The sequence below is a fragment of the Diabrotica undecimpunctata genome, chromosome 2 (genome assembly GCF_040954645.1).
Source record: "Diabrotica undecimpunctata isolate CICGRU chromosome 2, icDiaUnde3, whole genome shotgun sequence".
Taxonomy (NCBI): domain Eukaryota; kingdom Metazoa; phylum Arthropoda; class Insecta; order Coleoptera; family Chrysomelidae; genus Diabrotica; species Diabrotica undecimpunctata.
Window position 1 is genome coordinate 4,835,022 of NC_092804.1, and position 21,358 is coordinate 4,856,379.

At 33.2% G+C, this 21,358-nt stretch overlaps 1 protein-coding gene across 1 annotated transcript in view; it reads right to left on the reverse strand.

Annotated features, from left to right (window-relative positions):
* The window catches only part of LOC140433113 (DC-STAMP domain-containing protein 2-like), a 44,700-nt gene that overhangs the window by 13,210 nt on the left and 10,132 nt on the right, over positions 1–21,358 (reverse strand). Inside the window, exons 3-14 of the mRNA XM_072521166.1 lie at positions 17,976–18,135; positions 15,266–15,529; positions 13,689–13,902; positions 13,387–13,540; positions 10,730–10,898; positions 10,311–10,475; positions 9,944–10,190; positions 6,249–6,461; positions 5,824–6,176; positions 5,214–5,609; positions 4,748–4,948; positions 1,442–1,755 (exon numbers count right to left, since the gene is read on the reverse strand). Coding sequence (XP_072377267.1) covers positions 1,442–1,755; positions 4,748–4,948; positions 5,214–5,609; positions 5,824–6,176; positions 6,249–6,461; positions 9,944–10,190; positions 10,311–10,475; positions 10,730–10,898; positions 13,387–13,540; positions 13,689–13,902; positions 15,266–15,529; positions 17,976–18,135 — 2,850 coding nt within the window. The remainder of the gene's footprint in view (positions 1–1,441; positions 1,756–4,747; positions 4,949–5,213; positions 5,610–5,823; positions 6,177–6,248; positions 6,462–9,943; positions 10,191–10,310; positions 10,476–10,729; positions 10,899–13,386; positions 13,541–13,688; positions 13,903–15,265; positions 15,530–17,975; positions 18,136–21,358) is intronic.

Consider the following 21,358-nt stretch of genomic DNA (forward strand, 5'->3'; position numbering starts at 1 on the left):
GATATAAACGCTTGATGGGAGACAATTAAAAACAATATTGAAGAAGCAGTAACAAAAGCTCTAAGAAAACGCAAAGATATACTGAACAAAACAAACAACAACAATACAGCATGGTTTAGAAAAAAAAATAAAAGAGAAATGCAAAGAGAAACAAGAGGCCTACACTAAGTACAAAACATCATATACTCCAGAATCCCGAGACACCTATAGAAGAATACGAAATGTAAAAACCAAATATATGACAACATCTAAATACCCACTACGATGTAAAATCGAAATTGATGGGAAAATAATAAAGCAGGAAGCAAGGTTTAGATATCTGAGAATAGATATAACCAGTTACGGAGATGTTGAAGAAGAAGTAACACAACATAACTTAAAAGCAAGTAAAGCGGCGGGATCTCTTAATGACACAATCCGGAAGAACAAACACCTAAGACAAGACACAAAAACAAGAATCTATAAAGCAGCAATTAGACCTATATTAACATACACGGCGGAGACAAGATCTGACACATCTAAAACGAGACGACTACTAGAAACAACAGAGATGAAAATCTCTGTCTGAGAGTCTGTTGAATAGGAAGAGAAGAGATAATATTTAAGCAATAAACTGTAAAAATGGGGATAAATAAACTCTTTGTGAAATTTTGTAAAGTAGTTTAATTAAATATATTCAAAAAGAACATTTAACAATAAATAATATTAATAAGTTAACAGTAAGTTAAAAATCCGATGTTTTCTTGAATCTTTTTATTTTTCCTTTTGAATTTTATACTAAAACAGAAAATATTCATTATTATGATGCATTTCATAGAAATTTAATGTTTGAAAATGCTAAGATATGATTGGTTTAGAAAGAGATAGTAGAAAGGAAAGTGGTATATTTGGTGTGTTTATGAAAGTAGAGTGGGGGTTATCTGTTCCTGGCTGTCGGAAGATTAAAATCGAAAGCAGATAGAGTTTTCTGTACTGAAAAGTTTTTTTTGTCGGTGAAAAAGATTGGGCTGTGTTAAAAATGAAAGTAATTTTGTTGTTCGAAAGTGTTTGTTTTTAAAGAAAGTGAAAACAGTGGTGGTTTCCCTGTGTGCTAATGGAAAGAGTTGAGTATTTGATTTCAACAGCATTTGTACAACAAAATTTATCATTGCATCGGAAGAAATTAGAATCCAGAGGGGATAGGAGTTTTGGTTAGCGAATCGACAAAAGGGGCCCAGAATATTTTTGGGACAATATTACAGAAAGCGAAGTTTTTATAATTATAAGTTATCTGTTCCTGGCAGTAGTGCATTAATTAGTGATTAGTATAGTAGTATCTGGGGACATGGAATACTGAGAGCTCGGAAGCCCTGAAGAAAACACCAGAGAGGATGTCGAAAGCTTGCGCAGTAATAATTATAAGTATAAGTCATTAACAAAGTATCCAAAAAAAAGCAAGTACCTTAGGCATAACTTTTCCTAAAAACATTTTCAACTTATTAGATTTTTTCTTTTCCTGTCCCCCTACACTACTACCAACTTGAGACGATTCCGCTTTATTACTGACATCTTTCAATTCTATATTTTCAGATTGTTTATTATTTTTTGAGAATGTGGCTATATCCAAATCTATGAGCGAGTCCACTTCAATTGGTTGTTCGTACCGATTGGAGTTAGTAGTGTTCTCTTCTTCGTTGGAATAGTCTGTTAGGAAATTACATTTGCAAACTGGATGGTTACATATACATTGTTTAGTTCTTGTAGAGTGTTCTTCACCTGGAAATGAGTATTTTTTTGTAAACATAATTGATCAAAGAATAAATATTTGATTCGATAAAGATTTGTTTGATAAATAGAATTTTTTTTAGTTGAACAAAAAATGACCCCGCATCACATATACAGTATTCTAAAATGATATGTCTAACTGGGCTTTTTATTTATTATAAGGTAGTAAATAAGGATTAAACAAGGTGTAGGTAAGATGGCCATGTAGGGTAATATGGTCATCTAACAAATTTCCTACTACTTTTATGTTTAAATGATAGAAATCTTGATACTAGCATACTAATACAAATTTAGTGTCGAAATTGTTAAACAGATGGTCCCACATTCACTATAAATATGTCAGCACAGTACGTTATTTTTGTGAAAATTCTCCATTGTAGAAGCTGGTTATTAATTCCATAATTTTTTAAGAAATCATAACTCGTTCTAATAGGTAAGTTTTTATTATATTAATTGTACTTACATTTTTCGTAGATCTTAATAATCGTGTACATGTTCTTATTTTAGTATATAGTTTTTGAATGATTCCATTTTTTCCTAGACAAATATCAAAACACAGTGTTGAGCAATATGGCCAGGTGAAAAGTAGGGTAATATGGCCATGGCCATATTTATCTTCCTGCGGCCATATTTCTCTACAATAAATATTTTGCTTGCTGTATTGATATGATCTCTTTTGTTACAGAAATCAAAAATGCCTCCGTATCAGTACAGGGGCCTACAAGGCAACTGGACCAAAGAAAATTTGTCAGCAGCTTTAAGAGCGGTGGAAAATGGAACCACAGTTAACACAGCTAGTCGTACATATCACATCCTAAAGCGGACATTTCGACGATATTTAAAAGAGGGAAAGCAAGTAAAGTCTTGTCTAAGGCAAAAACCTATACTTACAAATGCCCAAGAAGCAGAATTAGTTTAACGTATTATCCGTCTTTCGCAAATTGGATATCCACTTACTGCAAGGGTACTTTGTAAGTGTGTATATCAGTATACAGAACTTAATAAAATACCAAAGTCTTTTCAAGAAAGAAAAGGAATAGCTGGGCCGTTATTGGCTACGTGGTTTTATGAAGCGAAAATCTCAAAGCAGGCCTAGAAAAGCACAAAACTTAAATCCGGCTAGGTCACAAAAACTTAATAAAGTTATTGTAAAAGATCATTTTACTAAGCTGGAAGGAATTTTAAGAGAAATGGACATAATCGATAAACGATTATGTCCATTTCGATTCATAATCGATATACAATGTAGACGAGAAATGTTTCAGGTTAACACCTCAATATCAGCAGAAAGTTTTGGCACAAAAAGGAGCAAGAAGAGCACATGTTGTTGTAAACGAACATGGACAAAGTGTTATTATACCATCGTTTCTTGTGGTAATGCTCTTGGTACAACAATCTTTCCAATGGTGCTTTTGAAGGGTAAACGCAATAAGCTAGAATGACTGCAAAAGGCAGCATGAATATTGAAACTTTTTTAGTTTGGCTTCAACTCTTTGCAAAATTTAAGACTGCTGTTCCGTGCATTATCATATTTGATGGTGCAAGATGTCACTTCGATCACACTATTGTAGAAATTGCCGATACGAAATCACTGTATACTGTTTACCTAGTAATACTACTCACGAGCTCCAACCAATGGACAAATCTGTATTTAGAGCTTCTGACTATTACTATTACTGGATTACTGGGATGATGAAGTTATGAAATATTATTCTATCCATAGGGATCGTGTTAATACTAAGCAGATAGGCAGTTTTTTCGACTGCTCTGACAAAACAATGACACCATCTAATATAAAATCGGGGTTTCCTTCAACAGGAATTTATCCATTCAACCCAGAAGCTATCCCAGAGAGAGCGTTTGCTCCTAGTACTATCACATACCAACATCAGGAAGATGTTGGTCGAGAATGTGCCATTGTCAGAAACTAACGTTGGTAATAAAGCAGATGCTTGTATCCCGTTAACTTCAGGCATACAACAAAAAGATTACCGTTGTCTACTTTGGGATTACAATCGAAAAATAGCTCACAAAAAGTATGGCTGGACACTGATAATAACAACTCTTGTCGTCCCTCCACTTTAGAAATTCAACCGAAAAATCACCCAAAATACCCTTTCTAGACACTGATAGTAGCAACTCTAATTCATCCTTTAGTTTGCATGACTCTAGCAGCGATAAAATTATTGATTCAGAAGACGATCAGAGTGACTCCTCAAACATCGACAATTCTTCACTAACAAGTATGCTCGAAACTCCTGAAAATGCAGCAATCAAGAACAATAACAAAAAGCCAAGAAAACTAGCTATCAATAGTCGAACTCAAGTTCGTTCAAGAAAAATTTTCTTCTTTTCTTCTAGTACATGCCTCTCATTGCAAACTCTTTTTTACTTAGTAAGGGTCGTAGGCTTCTTGTGCTCTTTTTGATTCATACTCCAAGTTAGCCTTCTTTTTGTTTGTTTTTATTTCTCTATGAGTTTCATTTGTTACTGTATACATGTTGTTCTTTTAATTCCTTTACCGTCTCTTGCTCCATCCTAATATGAGGCAGTTTGTTGACCCTATGAGCAAATTGTCCTCTCCTGTCAGGATGCTGATTTTAGTAAGAGTCCCATATCCTGTCCCATATCCTGATGGAAATAACGAGCTACAGAAGACGAAAGAAAAACACTTGGTGAAATAGGAAAGTGGTGTCTGAAGAATACGATATTACTTTGAGGTCTACAAAACGTACAAAGAAATACCAGATCGTAAAATATTATTAAATCTCTTAACCATTTACAACCGATGGCAATGGATAGGAACGATAGGCAAAACAGGCCATAGACGATTAACGTTCGATTAGGAATGTAGTACTATTGATAGATTGATATATTGATGATTTACTTATTTACTTTTAAGTAAAAATTAGCAAGATATACACCAAATACACTAGACAATCAATTTTACCTTATATTATTTGTTTCATTTTAATTTGCTTACGTTTTGGACTGGTAGATATAGTACTCTTCTTAGTTCTGCTATACAACGGTTGCAATTCCTCTTCTGAGGTCGAACAAAAACATTTAGAACTGTCGAGTTTGCGTTTCTTTTTTCGTTTAATCTTCTTTTTTGGTGAATCTCGTTCTTGAACACCAACAAATTCTATACGCTTGTTTTGTTTGGCTTTGGAAATTGTCTCACCTATAATGAGATTTTTATAAAATATAATAAAACTAAAAATGTAGTTAGTTTTAATATCACAGTAATTGAATGTGAAGCAAAAAAAAGTGAAGATACATTAAAAAAACATTGAAACTATAAAACAAAAATGTTTTCTTTGTTAATGTCTCATAAATCAGATCATGATGATGAAAAGAAGGAAATACAACTAATAACATTATGTTGTATAAATATAAAGGTAAAGATAAAAAATGAACATTTGTGATTATTCTTGAAATGATTTTACCTGAAATGGCAGTTCCTACATTAACTGTCTCCTTTTCGGTTGAATCCATCTCCATATAACTTTTCTGTATAGCATCCGTATCTATAGGCAGTTCTTCCACATTGGTCAACGTTGAAGAATATTTTGTCCTAGAAAATTTACAAGTATCTTCTATTTCTCCTTCACAAACACTTTCGTCTAAACTTTCAGAAGCAACGAACTCCTTATCTGATTCTTCTCGAAAAGACTCCATGCTGGCGTAGTCTGGTATGGTTTGTTTTTCAACATCTCTAGATGGTAATTCCCAGGAGTTTATTTTTTGTTCACTCTTTTGGTATTGGTAGGAATACGAATAGTCTGTAGATGAAGTAGTACTTGAGTGTCCTGAATCGGATTTCTTTTTAAAGAGGGTCAAAACTAAAAAGGTAAATGCAGATTTGAAAGTGAACATATGAAGATATTAACTATAAAAATAGCTACGGAAATGCTAAATAATGGAAGGGAAGACCTACAAAAAGGATGCATAGACTTATCAAGAGGATATGGAAAGAGAAAAATATGTCCAAAGAATGGACCAAAGGTTTATCATGCCCCATATACAATATATCATTGGACCAAAGAAAATTAGTACCTTCCTCATCATCAACTTCATCTGATTCTTCAATTTCTTCTTCAGACAAAAGACTGACCCTTTCTTCATCACCAATAAAATCTTTTGATGACATTCTATCCATTTCTAGTGATTTCTTAAGCAAAGACTCGTCTTCATTTATATTTTGTGATCTCAGTAAGCTCAGTTTGGACAAAAAAACAGTCGACGTTGTATCTTTTGAACTAACACGAAGCAGAGGTGTTTTATCATAGTGAGTGCTTCGTTTTTTTGAACAAATATTAAATAAAGACTTACAAGAGCTTTTCGACTTAGATTTTTTATCTTTAGTTCGTTTTTGCTGCAATACAGTTCTTCCTTCTTCTGAAGAATCTCTAAAATTTATGATTTACCACTTTATATGTTTTTTGGATAAATTACTGTTTTGTGCTAAAAGTAAAACATACCTTTCTTCGCTCAAGTCAGATAAATCACCGTATTCAATTGGAGACAAGCATACTGTACACAAGTTTCTTAAATCTGCGAAACATTGTGCGCAATACAGACCTAGGCATTCCGGTGTTTGGCATTGTATTGGTTTCTCCACATCAGTTTCTCGAAAAACTTTACCGCATAGAAGACATGCTTTTTGGGGTTTATCTAAGCATACAGCCAAACATCTGAAAATATTTTAAAACTAATCAAACTAAAATCAAACAAGTCTACTTTACTTAAAAGGATTAACATAACAATGTATCCATATAATCGGTAGCACTGTTTGCTACGCATACAGGGTCAGGTAAAGCGAGTAAATTAGAGTCGGACCAGGTTTTTATTTTAAGTAAATAAAATTTTTTTTTTAAAATGAAAAAGACAGCAAAGATTTGATTTCACGTACAAAGCGTCTATGTATCTGTTGATACGTATTTCGACTTAATAAGTCTCATTAGAACAGTTATTCATAGCCGTTCTTAACGTGAAAAATAATCTTCTCTGTCTTTTAGGAAGCAACAATAAAATGGCTTCGTTATGGACGCAATAGCGACATCTGATAGAAAAATCGGTAAGATAGTTTCGAAACAAATTCAGATTTCTGAAAATATTGTATTGTTGCTTCCTAAAAGACAGAGAAGATTATTTTTCACGTTGAGAACGGCTATAAATAACTGTTCTGATGAGACTTATCAAGTCGAAATACGTATCAACAGATACATAGACGCTTTGTACGTGAAATCAAATCTTTGCTGTCTTTTTCATTTTATTTGGATCTACTCTGTATGAGTACAAGAAACAAATTCGTTAAAGATTTCTGCTTAGTTGATAGACATGTCGTGGAATGCAAATTTTAGATTCCCTATGTCTCTATTAACATATTTATCAACGTCTGTTATACCTTGCATTTATAGAAGGTTCAGATTAAAGCAGAAATCTGAATTTGTTTCGAAACTATCTTATCGATTTTTCTATCAGATGTCGCTATTGCGTCCATAACGAAGCCATTTTACTGTTGCTTCCTAAAAGACAGAGAAGATTATTTTTCACGTTAAGAATTCCAAATAGAAGAAGAAGACTACTCCAGCCCATATGAAGTTGCAAGGATCATCAGGAAACTGAAAGGAAGCAGAGCACCAGGACAAGAAGGGATTCACAACATCACCCTAAAGGAACTCCCAAAGAAGATCATAGTGCAACTGCACTATATCTTCATATTTTGCTTGGAAAAAGGACATTTTCCGAGCAACTGGAAACACGCCAAGATCATCCCACTTCTAAAACCGAAGAAAGATGGAAGAAGACCAGAAAGCTACAGGCCTATTTCTCTCCTAGAAACCATGGGAAAAATTCTGGAAAAAATCATCTACAAGAGACTGATGAAGCACACAGAAAGAAGAAGAATTATCCAAGAGGACCAATTCGGATTCAGAAAAGGAAGAAACTGCGAACTACAGCTAGCAAGAATCATCAGCGACACCAAAATAAAATTCAACAGGAAACAAAGGACAGGACTAGCCATACTGGACATAGAAAAAGCATACGACACGGTTTGGAAAAAGGCACTAATCTTCAAGATGGACAAAGCTAGGCTACCACACTACCTCATCAACATCTGTGACACATACCTGTCCAACAGAACATTCCAAGTATCAGCGGACCAAAAGATGTCAGCAATCCAGGATATTCAGGAAGGAATGCCTCAGGGCAGTATTTTATCTCCAATTTTGTATAACATTTTTGTTTCAGACCTACCTACAGATCCAAGAACTTCAATAGCTCTGTATGTAGACGACACAGCAGTGTATGCATCCGGAAAAGACGAAGGAAGAATCATCAGGAACATGGAAAATCACTTTTACAAAATCACGAGATACACCGAAAAATGGAAGATAAAAATCAACGCCCAAAAGACGCAGTTCATAGTCTTCAGCTAGAGTTCGAGACCACCACGAAACCAAATCAGAGTAGGAGGCAACAGGATCCAGGAAGAAGATTCAGTCAAGTACCTAGGAGTCCACCTCGACAGAAAACTCAACTTCCGGGTACATACACAAAAAACTAAGGTAAAAGCTAATGCAGCTAAAAGACTAATTCTCCCTTTCATTTTAAGGACCAGTCCGCTGTCCAAGGCCAAGAAGATTCAGTTATACCAGGCCTATGTTAGATCGGTGATGCTATATGCTGTACCAGTGTGGAGTTCCATAGCAGAGACACACTGGAGAAGATTAGAAGCCACGGAAACATCAGGCTACCGGATCATCGACGGAATATCATGTGAGAACAGAATCACGAATGCAACCATCAGAGAAAGGCTCCAGTATACACCACTGAGGGAGGTGGCCGAGAAAAGGACCAGGTATTTCTTCCACCAGGCCACAAGAAGACTCCATAAGACCAGGGGCATCCTCGAGAATAACATGATCCAGAGGATGCATAGATCTACCCATAGACTGATCGACCATCTGATCAGGGTCTAGCCGGATGGTTGCCGGAAAACAGCCAAGCAGGGAAGTAGGTATGGTGCCTTAAATTAGTACCTACAGAAGCAGACAAGGATAAATCCACACAAAGAAGTCCAGGATGCCGAGAGGTCAAATATTCAAGAAGCTGGCGGTGCAAGAGCGGGACGCCGAAGAAAGAAGGCAATAATGAATGAAACATTTAATGACATGTCAAATTTTTATTAGGCAATAAACGTTTTTATTTTATTTTCTTTTTATTTTATTATTATTTTCACGTTAAGAACGGCTATGAATAACTGTTCTGATGAGACTTATTAAGTCGAAATACGTATCAACAGATACATAGACGCTTTGTACGTGAAATCAAATCTTTGCTGTTTTTTTCATTTTATTCGGATCTACTCTGTATGAGTACAAGAAACAAATTCGTTAAAGATTTCTGCTTAGTTGATAGACATGTCGTGGAATGCAAATTTTAGATTCCCCATGTCTCTATTAACATCTTTATCAACGTCTGTTATACCTTGCATTTATAGAAGGTTCAGATTAAAGCAGAAATCTGAATTTGTTTCGAAACTATCTTACCGAAAATTTTTTTTATTTTAATTAAATCACTGAAATTATAGTCCACGTCCACAGAGGGAAAGTGCCACCCAGAAGTAAAGCACAAATTTTGGAATTTACGAAAGTTCTGAGCGGAAAAAATCCTACCTTCGAAATATTCGACAGCGTAATTAATATTCAAGTCACCGCATAGAATCTTTCAGCTTTTGTTGGGCTAACAAATTTAACAGGTTCTGAAAAAATAGTTCCGTGGAAGAATCAGGTGATCTATAAATGCAAAGAATGTGTAGATTAAGATTCTCGTTACAAATCAATGTAAACTCAAAAAAGGATTCACTCAACAGAAAGTCGTAATTTGTTTCAGGAGACAAATCATTATTTGTAGAAAGAATTAGGATGACACCATGAGCTGAACTTGGACGATCATACCTAGCAATTGTGGTATATTTTTCTACAAAAAAGGCTCCTTGACTTCAAGCCAGTGCTTCGGTAACCGCAACTATCGGGGGAAATTCTAATTCCTCTAGAAACAAAAATAATTCATCTGTTTTATATCTTTACCATGCTAAAGTTGTTTGTAGCGATAATGCACTAATAATAATTAAACTTTTTAACAGTACCTAGATATATTAACAATTTACCTGAAATTAGCAGCAAGAAATTCTTTCAAAGTAACTTTCTCAACGTCCTTGCTGCCTAAAAATTTTCTTTTCAATTGTCTTCTGGCGAATTTTAAAAACGTATTTCTTTTTCTGAGGATGTTATTGTACAACCATATAGCGCGTTGTCTTCCTCTGAGAGGATGGTAGTAACACATGATAAATGTTCTGAATCTTAGACCATACGGTTCCAAAAGGGTTAGTACCCAGCAAAATATTAATATAGTTGCTAAAAGGGTAAAAATGAATTTGAATATAAATGATAACAACTACGGTTACATATTTAATTGATCTTCAAATGATTGGAAAATGGAAGTCTGAAAAAGACGGTATTTACAAAATACTTTACCAATTTGAATGTATCTATCCAAATTAGGTGGTATAGGAGTTGGCAAACAAGGAACTGTATCTATTTCAATCTGTATACCCATTGGTTGGAATGCTTTGACTATGCTCCTCAATAAATCTGCTAAAAGTCCTTGGCCACTTATATAAGGGGTTGGTATATTTGGAGCTAATAATAAATAAAATTATTAATTGAAAAAAATCTTTTATAATATGGGACAATGAAAATAAAAAAAAACATCACAATACTACCATAAAGGACAGACATTAGGACATAGAGACCTAAATTATATAGATTTGTGTTACTGGCGCCATCTGTACATCAAGTCCTGGATAGTAGAAAAAAACTGTAATATAAATGAAAACATCATTTTTCCACTGCTAGGTTCTATTCAATTATACATCTACTCTAGAAATACATACCTTGAACTTTCGATTGAAACCTTCCGTAGTAGTTAACCAAATTCAAAATCCAATACAAGCAATAATCTATGGCCATATATAGAGCAGCCTTCATATTGACAGAGGCTAATGTCATCACAGCTTTTTTCAATTTTTTCTTTTCAATGTCGGTCAATTTAGACGATTTAATCTGTAATCTGGTATGAAAGTCACAACAAAGCTTTCTAAATAGTAGAATTTAATTTCTGACATTTCTTTGTACATTAATAAGAAAACTATGAAAGATATCGAAAAATTAACATTCTATTTATATAGAGTGAACCAAAAGTATGGAATCTCCTAATTATCTCTTATATGAATAGTCCAAATTATACAAAAACGGGGATATACCTATTTAGCAATAAGAAGATTTTGAAATTTGATGTTTGTAAGGATACTATTGAACACTGGGCGGTGGAAGAAGCTCTGGTCAATAGTAGCATAGATTCAAGATACCGACAATTGATACATGATATTTACCAAAACGCAACCATGACCGTAATTTTGGACGACAAATTAATAACGGATAATATAAAAGTTAAACGAGGAGTCCGACAAGGCGATATAATTTCACCTAAACTGTTTACCTTGACTCGAAGATATAATAAAATCAACAGATTGGGAAAACAGAGGAATATGTATTAACGGAAAGTACCTAAATCTCCTTAGATATGCGGATGATATACTCCTGATCTCCTCGAAACGACAAGAACTAGAATTAATGCTGAATGAACTTCATGAAAATAAACTGCAAAAAGGCCTAAAAATTAACTTCAACAAAACAAAAGTAATGACAAATACGGAAGACCAAGAGGCAATAAAAATACAAACAGAAAAAATAGAACAGGTAAATGAGTATATCTATCTAGGACAAGCAATCAGAGCTAACAGAGAAAATCAAACAGCCGAAATATCGAGACGAGTAAGAATGGGATGGGCAGCGTTCGGAAAAACTTTCTTACGTTCTAAAAAATCAAACAATCCCTCTATACTTACGAAGCAAGGTATATAACTCCTGTATAATACCGGTGCTCACCTACGGAGCACAGACATCGACATTTACACAGGCCAATTTGGATAGAATAAGGAAGGCACAAAGAGCGATGGAGAGACAAATGTTGGGTATATCACTTAAAGATAGAAAACGTAACCAGTGGATCAGAACCAGAACAAAGACAGTAGACGCGATAGAACAAGCAGCAAAACTGAAATGGAAATGAGCTGGACACAATGAACGTCTCCAAGACGGACGATGGAACAATGCCATCGGAAAGTGGCGTCCATACAATGTAAAGAGATCAAGAGGCAGACCACAGATGAGGTGGAAAGATGACATCAGGAAACAAGGAGGTCTCACATGGCAGAGAACAGCTCAAGATAGGAAAAGATGGAGAGAACTGGGGGAGACCTACATCCAACAATGGAAGGATAGAGAATAGGTTAAAAAAAGGATACCATTAATTATTCCACGTTGCAAAAGACAGAGAAACTTTTAGAAATGTGGTCTCCAACCTTCGTTAATGGGGACGGCATAGGAAGAAGAAAAAGGATACCATATTTACCATTTTTCTGATATCATTAGTCTCTTTGGTTTTTTTTAGTACAACACACAGTATATTCTACTTTTATTGACATTTCAGTTTACTGTAATACCCGTTCAACCGTATACAATAATTTCAATTTTATTTAGTCAGGAAAATCTTAAAAAGATAAAACAAACCTAAAACGCCTAAATATTTAAACATAGTAATTAATAGTTTATTATATATAGAATTGTTAAATGAATGTCTTCCATGTCCCTTGTTGTAAATTTGACAGTATCCTAAACAATGGTAGAATACGTCTATTACATTTCTCCATGTTTGTCTAGAAATTAATATGGATTTGTCGATAATTTTTTGCCTTAGTTCTGCAACAGTTGCTGGTTTAGTTTTATGGATTCTACTTTTCAAGTATCCCTAATAAAAATAATCTTTAGGATTCAAATCGGGTAAACAAGGAGGCCATTCAATACAACCCATTCTACCAATCCATCGTTTGAGAAATTATGATTTAAATAACGCCGACCATTTCCACTAAAATGAGCTGGATCTCCATCTTGCTGGAACCATATCTCATGAAAATTGGCCCCAAACTTGTTTTTCAGGGCAGATACAATTTCATTATTTGTAAGATTGTGATAAGATGTGAAAATCAAATTTTAATTAACTAATATTTAACGTTTCGACTTCCACTCCGGAAATCGTTCTAAAAAAAAAACGGTTTTCGTACAAAATAATGGAAAAATGTGTATAATTAGATTTTTGTTATTGGTTATGACCATGACCAACCCAAGTTAAAAAGATTTAACCGTTCTAATCTACAGCAACATTCTACGAGTATAACCTAGCGAGAGATGAAAATTAAAACAATTTTGAAGATGAATTGCGAAATGAAGACATTATTGAACTTTTTGAAGTTAAAGATGTTTGAGCTAACCTTATTGAAACCTTAGTTTCAAGCATTTTTCGATATCTTTTGTTCGTGAGGTATAGCCCATTGTAAGTTTCAAAATAGACACACTGTATAAAAGTTTATTAATAGTGTTTATAGTCGACTACAAAGAAATGTCAGAAATTAAAAATAAATTCAACACTTACTTTCACATATAATTTCTTTTCCCTTAAATTAAGAGGCAACACTGTCTCCCTATTGTTCTTGGCACGCCTTAAATCTATTTTAAAAAAGTCTTCGGTTATGAATTTATTGTCGAAACTGTCACTTGTCAAAAATCGGTACCTATATACAATCACCCTAAAAATATTTTATTTCTTAGAGAAAACAACAAAATCGAAATTTACAGTATCATCTAATAGCAAGAAAAACATAGAAAATCTATGAATTTCAGAAAATAAAAGATTAATGTATGGGAGAAACGTTTTCGTACATTATGAGTACTTACTTGACAATCATAAAGATAAAAAACAACGATGCTGTAGACGTAAAAAACTGAAACGCTGCAGCTACAGTTTTCGTCCTATCTTTAATTTCTTGCACGATCGCCTTAGATATTTCTGTTATACTTTTTGAAGACTTCGTTTCGAAACTGAAGGAGTGTGAAAATTTGATCCTAACGTAAAACATGGTGCGTATGTGTCGAACAAATCCTTTTATTTCTAAAATAAAATATAATATTTCAGACGAAAAACTTAAAAGATGCTAGCTTGAACCGCAAGCCAGCAGAATGGCTCCCTTTAAGGGTAGTTTGATGGTGAAATAATATTAGGGTGGTAATAAATTAGTGAAAAATGGGTGAAAAAATATGCCATCAACAAAAAGTTTTTTTTTTTAAATTCTGCTATCTTGAACCTTAAGCGAGAAGAACCGCTCCCATTAAGGGTGGTTTGGTGGTCAAAAATTATTAGGGTGGTAATAAATTAGTGAAAAATGGGTGAAAAAATATGTCATCAACAAAAAGTTTTTTTTTTTAATTCTTCTAGCTTGAACCTTAAGCCAGCAGAATCGCTCCCATTAAGAGCAGTTTGGTGGTGAAAAATTATTAGAGTGGTAATAAATTAGTGAAAAATTGGTGAAAAAATATGCCATCAACAAAAAGTTTTTTTTTTAATTCTGCTAGCTTGAACCTTAAGCCAGCAGAATCGCTCCCCTTAAGGTTGGTTTGGTGGTGAAAAATTATTAGGATGGTAATAAATTAGTGAAAAATGGGTGAAAAAATATGCCATCAACAAAAAGTTTTTTTATTTTATTATTCTGCTAGCTTGAACCTTAAGCCAGCAGAATCGCTCCCATTAAGGGTGGTTTGGTGGTGAAAAATTATTAGGGTGGTAATAAATTAGTGAAAAATGGGTGAAAAAATATTACGTAGGTTAAATTGGATTCCGCTCATGTGTCCCCGCTAGCTTAAGGGTCCTTATAAAAAGCCTGTGTCTATAAGGATAGACAACAAAAAGGACCTGATGGACTTACTGCCGTACATATCAGAATCACTGTGAGACTTTTACAAAAATCTACCCACAGATAAAGACTTAGCTGATGTGCTCCCGGATTCATCAACTTCTGACGACGATTAAAAGTTTAAAGTATCTGTTAGCTAGATTTGTATGCATAGATATTTAATGTTTAATTTTTTAAGTACTTAAATATACGTTGATTATCGATCCGATTCGATTATCCTCTGTGTATTCATTATTATGTTCAATTGCAAAGTGGGTAAGTCATATACTTATTTGTGAAAAACGAGGTATGTCAAACAAATATAGCTTTAAACATATTTTGTTCCCAAATACTTAGCAAAAAAATGTTAATCCATTTAGGAAAAGTCCATGTAAAAAAAAATTAAAGTGGATTATCATTTTTAACAAATGTAAAAAAATCTAGTGTTTTTCTCGTTTTCAAGTTTTATGACTTGTCCATCTTTTTACGAGCACCAGCGATATATAAATAAACATGTATTTACATATGAGATCCATAAACTTTCTGTATACTCTGTATATTTCAAGCTATGTCTTACATACTTACTTCTTATAACTACGCCAATGATGGAATCTTTAATAAAATCAACAACGATACAAACGTAGTCAAAAATCTTCACCACGTAACAAACTGCCTTAACAATGTAAGTAACTGAGCACATCCAACTGAAAAATGATCCCAACGTGGCGTTGCAGTCTGCGATGGCATTGTCGAAGACTCTGCTACATCGTTCAAACGGAGTGCCTAGTTCTTTGTTGCAGATATTGATGATTTTTGCCAAAAACATGAACGCAGATTTAATAACTCGAACTAAAATATAATACAGGAACATTTTAACAGCTTTCACAATAAAAAAATTATAAGAAAGTAGCACTAAATAACTTATATTGCTCCTGCTTCAAACGTAGGTTTATGTTTAGAATAAAACATGAAACTTTAATTCAATATTATTTAAAACTTACATTATTGTAGTTTTATTTTTATATTTATAATCCAGTAAAATAAGGCAAAAAAGGGGACAAACCTCAGAATGAAAGATAATAAGCTGAAAATTTGCATAGGTCTTTATTTTGATGGTATAAAACTTACCTCAAAAGTCTCATATAATCACGTGTCCGCGACTTAAGATATTAAAGGTCAAAGGTCACGAAAATGAGTTTTCTGCAAATATCTCGTTTCCCTTACACTTTATAACATTTAAGGTGGTAAGAAAAATTGTAGAATGGAAAATTCTCTTCAATTTTTGTCTTAAGTACTTTTATGTACCTTCAACACTTCTTAAGATAGAGCGCAAAGAGTGGGGGACCGCTTACCTGTGTATACGCTAACGCGAAGTCAGCCAGTAGGATTCAATAAATAATAAGTTATATAGTTAATTATTCACTTAAAATACTATTATTATCATTAAATTTTTATTATTTATTATTTAATAAACTATATTTGTAGATATTAATTATAAAATATATATTTTTTATATAATATTTATTTTATTTTTAACAAACATACAATATTAAATAAAATACTTTTCGTCCATATTACTACGAATATTATATCTCGAAATACAAATCTCTTGTACGGCTGTTGCTGTTTCTGCGAAGCTGTAGCAGATGCTCTTTTGTTATATATGACCTAACCGGTTTTTTTTAATATGACTTTACCACCACAATAGCGATGGAGGGATATTTCACTTGATGATGGGAATGGTAGGGTAGAGCTATTTCTCTGCGTTAGTATTTCTTTACCGAAAAAAATTTATTTGATCGTTCAGTTGAAAACGACATTTTAGCATCGACAGACGTATAATTTTGAGTGAATATTTTTAATTGCAATGGCTGATTTGTGTTTTATTTGTAACAAGTTAATATCAGAAGGTGTCTCTGTGAGTGTTGTGCGTGGCTTACAAACATTAAAAACAGCAAGTATTGAAAGAAATGACGGTCATATAAATTATTTAAATACTTTGACTTCTGTGATGGTGCATGTTGAGTGTCGAAAAGTGTATATAAGTAAACATTCAATTGCTGCATCGAAGCGACGTGCAGAAGAGGATGAAACTTCAACTGCAGCAAGTCCACCTCGTAAGAAACGAGAAGAAGTATTTGATTTTAAAACATCTTGTTTGTTTTGTGGTCAAGTAGCTGATAAAGCCATAGAAAAAAAAGAAAAAAGAAAAATCTATAACAACTGCTGAATACAATATTTTGCAATTGCAAGAAAGGTTGTGGTTCTAATTGCGGATGCAGGAAATCAGGATTGCAATGTACTTTAATTTGTGGGCAGTGTAATGGACAATCATGTTTAAACGCTTCATCAACTTCAGATGATTTCAATGAAGAAAGTGAATATGCACCTGATATTCTTGAATATTTTTATTCTGATACTTTAATAAACGAGAATGATGATGATGAATCCGATATTGAGCAGTCAGAGGAAGAAGAAGAAGAAGAAGACGATGAAGAAGAAAATTAATACAAAAATATTAACCATACATAATAAAAGAATATATATTATATTTGTAACTTTAATAAATCTATTATTGGATTAATAAATAAATATATAATTTAAAAAAATAATAAATATGATTTTTTCAGTATTTAATTAAATATAAAAATGATTATTGTTGAATTCTGCACTTGATCTTAATTTATCGTATATACAGCTGTTAAAAATATCATTAAAGTTCATTTGAAATATTTCATTTCATATTGTATGTTTGTTAAAAATAAAATAAATATTATATAAAAAATATATATTTTATAATTAATATCTATAAATATAGTTTATTAAATAATAAATAATAAAAATTTAATGATAATAATAGTATTTTAAGTGAATAATTAACTATATAACTTAATATTTATTGAATCCTACTGGCTGACTTCGTGTTACCGTATACACAGGTAACCGGTCCCCCACTCTTTGCGCTATATTTTAAGAAGGGTTGAAGGTACATAAAAGTACTTAAAACAAAAATTGAAGAGAATTTTCCATTCTACAATTTTTCTTACCACCTTAAATGTCATAAAGTGTAAGGGAAACGAGATATTTGCAGAAAACTCATTTTCGTGACCTTTGACCTTAAATATCTTAAGTCGCGGACACGTGATTATATGAGACTTTTGAGGTAAGTTTTATACCATCAAAATAAAGACGTATGCAAATTTTCAGCTTATTATCTTTCATTCCGAGGTTGCATCCTTATTTTACCGGACTATTAGTATTATTTCTGCTTTAAATAAAAAATATTACCACTAACCTATACTCATTACGATCCTTTTTATTTTTATCAAAATTTCTTTAATTTGCTTTATTATCTTCTTGACAGTTTCTATTACTTTCTTGATGGCATCTTTAAGTGCATAAAATGGTTTCTTGATGACTTCAATTATTTGTCTCACGACTGTTTTAAGTTGCTCCTATAAATTATGTCAAATGTTTGTTATTAAAAGAACAATGTTTACCGAAAAATATAAAACCATTGTTTTGTGAAATATTTTATAAAGTTTTTGATAACAGAAGGGTATTACGCAATAGTTGTAAAATATAAAATGCCAAAGTTTCTGTTCTGTTTGGTGTTGCGATCGCGTGAAATGCCATGTACTACTTAACACGTTAAGTGCCACGAGAGGCCAACACGGACTCACACATCAAAGTTATTTACGGGCCGCGTGATGCCGACATGGATTCAGGCGTTAGCTCGTCAGTAAATGTTGTGTAGCTCAATAGCTAGAACTCATTTAAAATGCACAGGAATTTTTCTAGCCTGCCCAGATGGTCTAGAAAGCATACTTGGCCTGTGCTTCTGAGATGTCAATAAGGACTCACATGGCCCATAATATTTATAAGTAACAATTGCGTAATTATATATTTTTTTGTTATATATTTATAGTACCATTTATAGCACCTTTTATGTAAAATAAGCTTTATTTTCATAAAACAAACCGTAATAACATTATATCAAAATTGTGTCTAAAGTAGGTACTAATTTAATTTTTTGTCACGGAATGTATGACAAAAAAACAGCCAAGGTAATAGAATTTTTTACAGCCATCACATATCAATGAGGTGTTGGTTGCTTTCCTCTGTACTACTTGCCTTCCATCCTCTTCTACCATTTTTACGTAACAGATTGTACATCGTCTTCTGCCTGCACGACCAACATCGCTGAGTTTGTGACTATTTTCCATAATGACTGGTGTGACAATAAAATCTCCTAATATGACCCATATTACCTTTTTCTTGAATTTGGACATAGGCATTTATAAGTGCTGTGCCAGTCAAGAGTTTTACCATTTTATAATTTTCTGTACTATATTATTCCTTTACGTAATGGCGAATTATAGGTTTTCATTTGATCTGATGTATCAATGAAGATTTTATTTTTATTATATTCAATGATATTCCTTGGCTTTACAACATCACCGCGTGCCTTCTATATTGTCACCATTTCGTCAGCGAATTTGATACTAATTATCAGCACGCTTGTCCCTCCACTTCTGAACAACGATTCCGGAATCATTTTGTTCAGCTATATGTTAGCCTACTTTTAATTTTTTGGAAATGACATTTTTGGGATTATATTTGCGGTTTTCACGTAGCGTACCAATCATATAAGCTTTTTGGTGTAGGAGTTCATATGCAAGTGTGACAGAACTGTAATAGTTATCAATAGCAAGTGTTCGTCCTTTGTCAAGCAGTCCATCCATAAGTTTTATTATTACATTTGTTGGAACGGTACTACCTTCAGCATGTTCTTTTCCGAATATATATTAAAATCGTAGGTATAACCACCTTTTAGACAAAGTTTTAATAATTTTATCCGAAATTTGTGCTTTGTGACACTGCAGGACATAAAGATTTGTTTCTTACACCTAAGAATTAAAAAATAATCAAAATTAGTTGAACAAAATAAATTAGATGTTTACCGTCAGGAATAAAAGACCATAGCTTACAAAATATTCGTAGAGTTGAAAGGGCCATTTGTTGTAGTTTTCGTATAATTGTGTATGAAAATCTGAAGAATTATAGTCCAAATGTAAATTTCTGTAAATTTTCGCTGTTAGCCCCCAGACAATAGCTATATTCATTGCATTAGATACTATTGGTTCTTGTAAAATTTCCTGTTTGGAGACTTCAGAATGTTGGGCAATAACAGATTCTATAGCAGCATCAACATGTTATCCGAAAGTCATATATTATTTTTCTTAACTGGTGGATGCCGATACATCTTGTCCCAATGGTTTGGTATTTCCAGCCACACGTTTTCTTTTTTTATTCTGTTCCGGAGTACTCGATTTATTTTCACTGTCACTAGAATCAGTTGGTTGGTACTCGTCCGAAAGATACGTGTCGCCAAACTCATCCGATTATTCATCTGACAGAATTTCTTGCCAATATTTTTCCAGTTTTTGTTGCTCTTCCTCGTACGACTGCATTGTACCGCTCTAAGTTAGCACTGAGAAAAAAAAAAACTTATTACTTGTTACAGCACAGTGTGTTTTGTGATTTTCCAGGAAAGTTTTTAAACATTTTTATCTAGTAGTTATATATTACTTAACGCATATACCGTTGGTTTATCAAATCTTTCACATCTGATTTTTGCTCTTTTATGAAGCTCCACATCTATTTCTTTACTGCTTAAAAGCTATGCTTCATTTCTATGGAGGGCTTTTCCCACTTTTTCATTTCCCCCTTTTCTACATGTGTGTCGTTACGAATACTTTTATATACTTTTCATATGCTTTGTGTGTTCTTTACGTTGGACATTCTACGTAAACCTCCAGTTTCTTGACATTTTAATTTTTTTTCGTCAAAAAACTACATAAAAATATTATACTGTATTTTTTTTATCCGTTTAGACTTTTTTCAAGGCGGAATGCAAGGTATTATGGAATACTGGATATTTCGTAATACCAGATGAGATTTTTTTTTTAAATATTTTTAGAAATGAAAAAAAATTAGGGAAATAGGCCAAAGCTTTGGCGTCAAAAGCTGTTCGTGATAAGATCGGATATCTTAAGGTACTTATAATACTTCAGGTTACTCGAGTTTCCCTTTTACAATAAAAAATAAAAGTCAAAGGCAACAGCCCCAACAAAACTCTTGACCATAAAATACTTGTTCTAAAGAAGTCGAAGATAAGCCTGTTGCCGCCGATGTAGTGGGGTTTTATTAAGATTTTTTTCCCTGATTCAAGATTTTTTCATGGTTTTCAATATCATTGGCCTGTATAATTTTGCTAAGGTGTAATCTTATTTCCTAGTTTAGGAATAATAATAAATTTCGCTATGTAGCCCAGAGCATGGCTAGCTGGATCAGGCGACCCATAATTATTTTCAACCCCTCTTGGGGTAGCCTGAGAAATATACCATCTAATTACGCAGTTTTATACAGTTAAAAAGTTTCAATGACCCATCTGACCTTCTGAGAACTAAAGATCTCTTCAAAAATCAGTCAGTAGGGTTTAATTTTGCTTATTCACTTGAGTTTATAAGTGTTATATCTTTTAAGAATTCTGTTAACCTTGGCAGAGTCAGGTATACTTTCAATGTTTTAACAGAACTCTCTCTGGGATATTTCCTTGGAGGATAGTATTCGATAGATGTATCGAGTACAGCACGCCAAGATGATGCAAATACT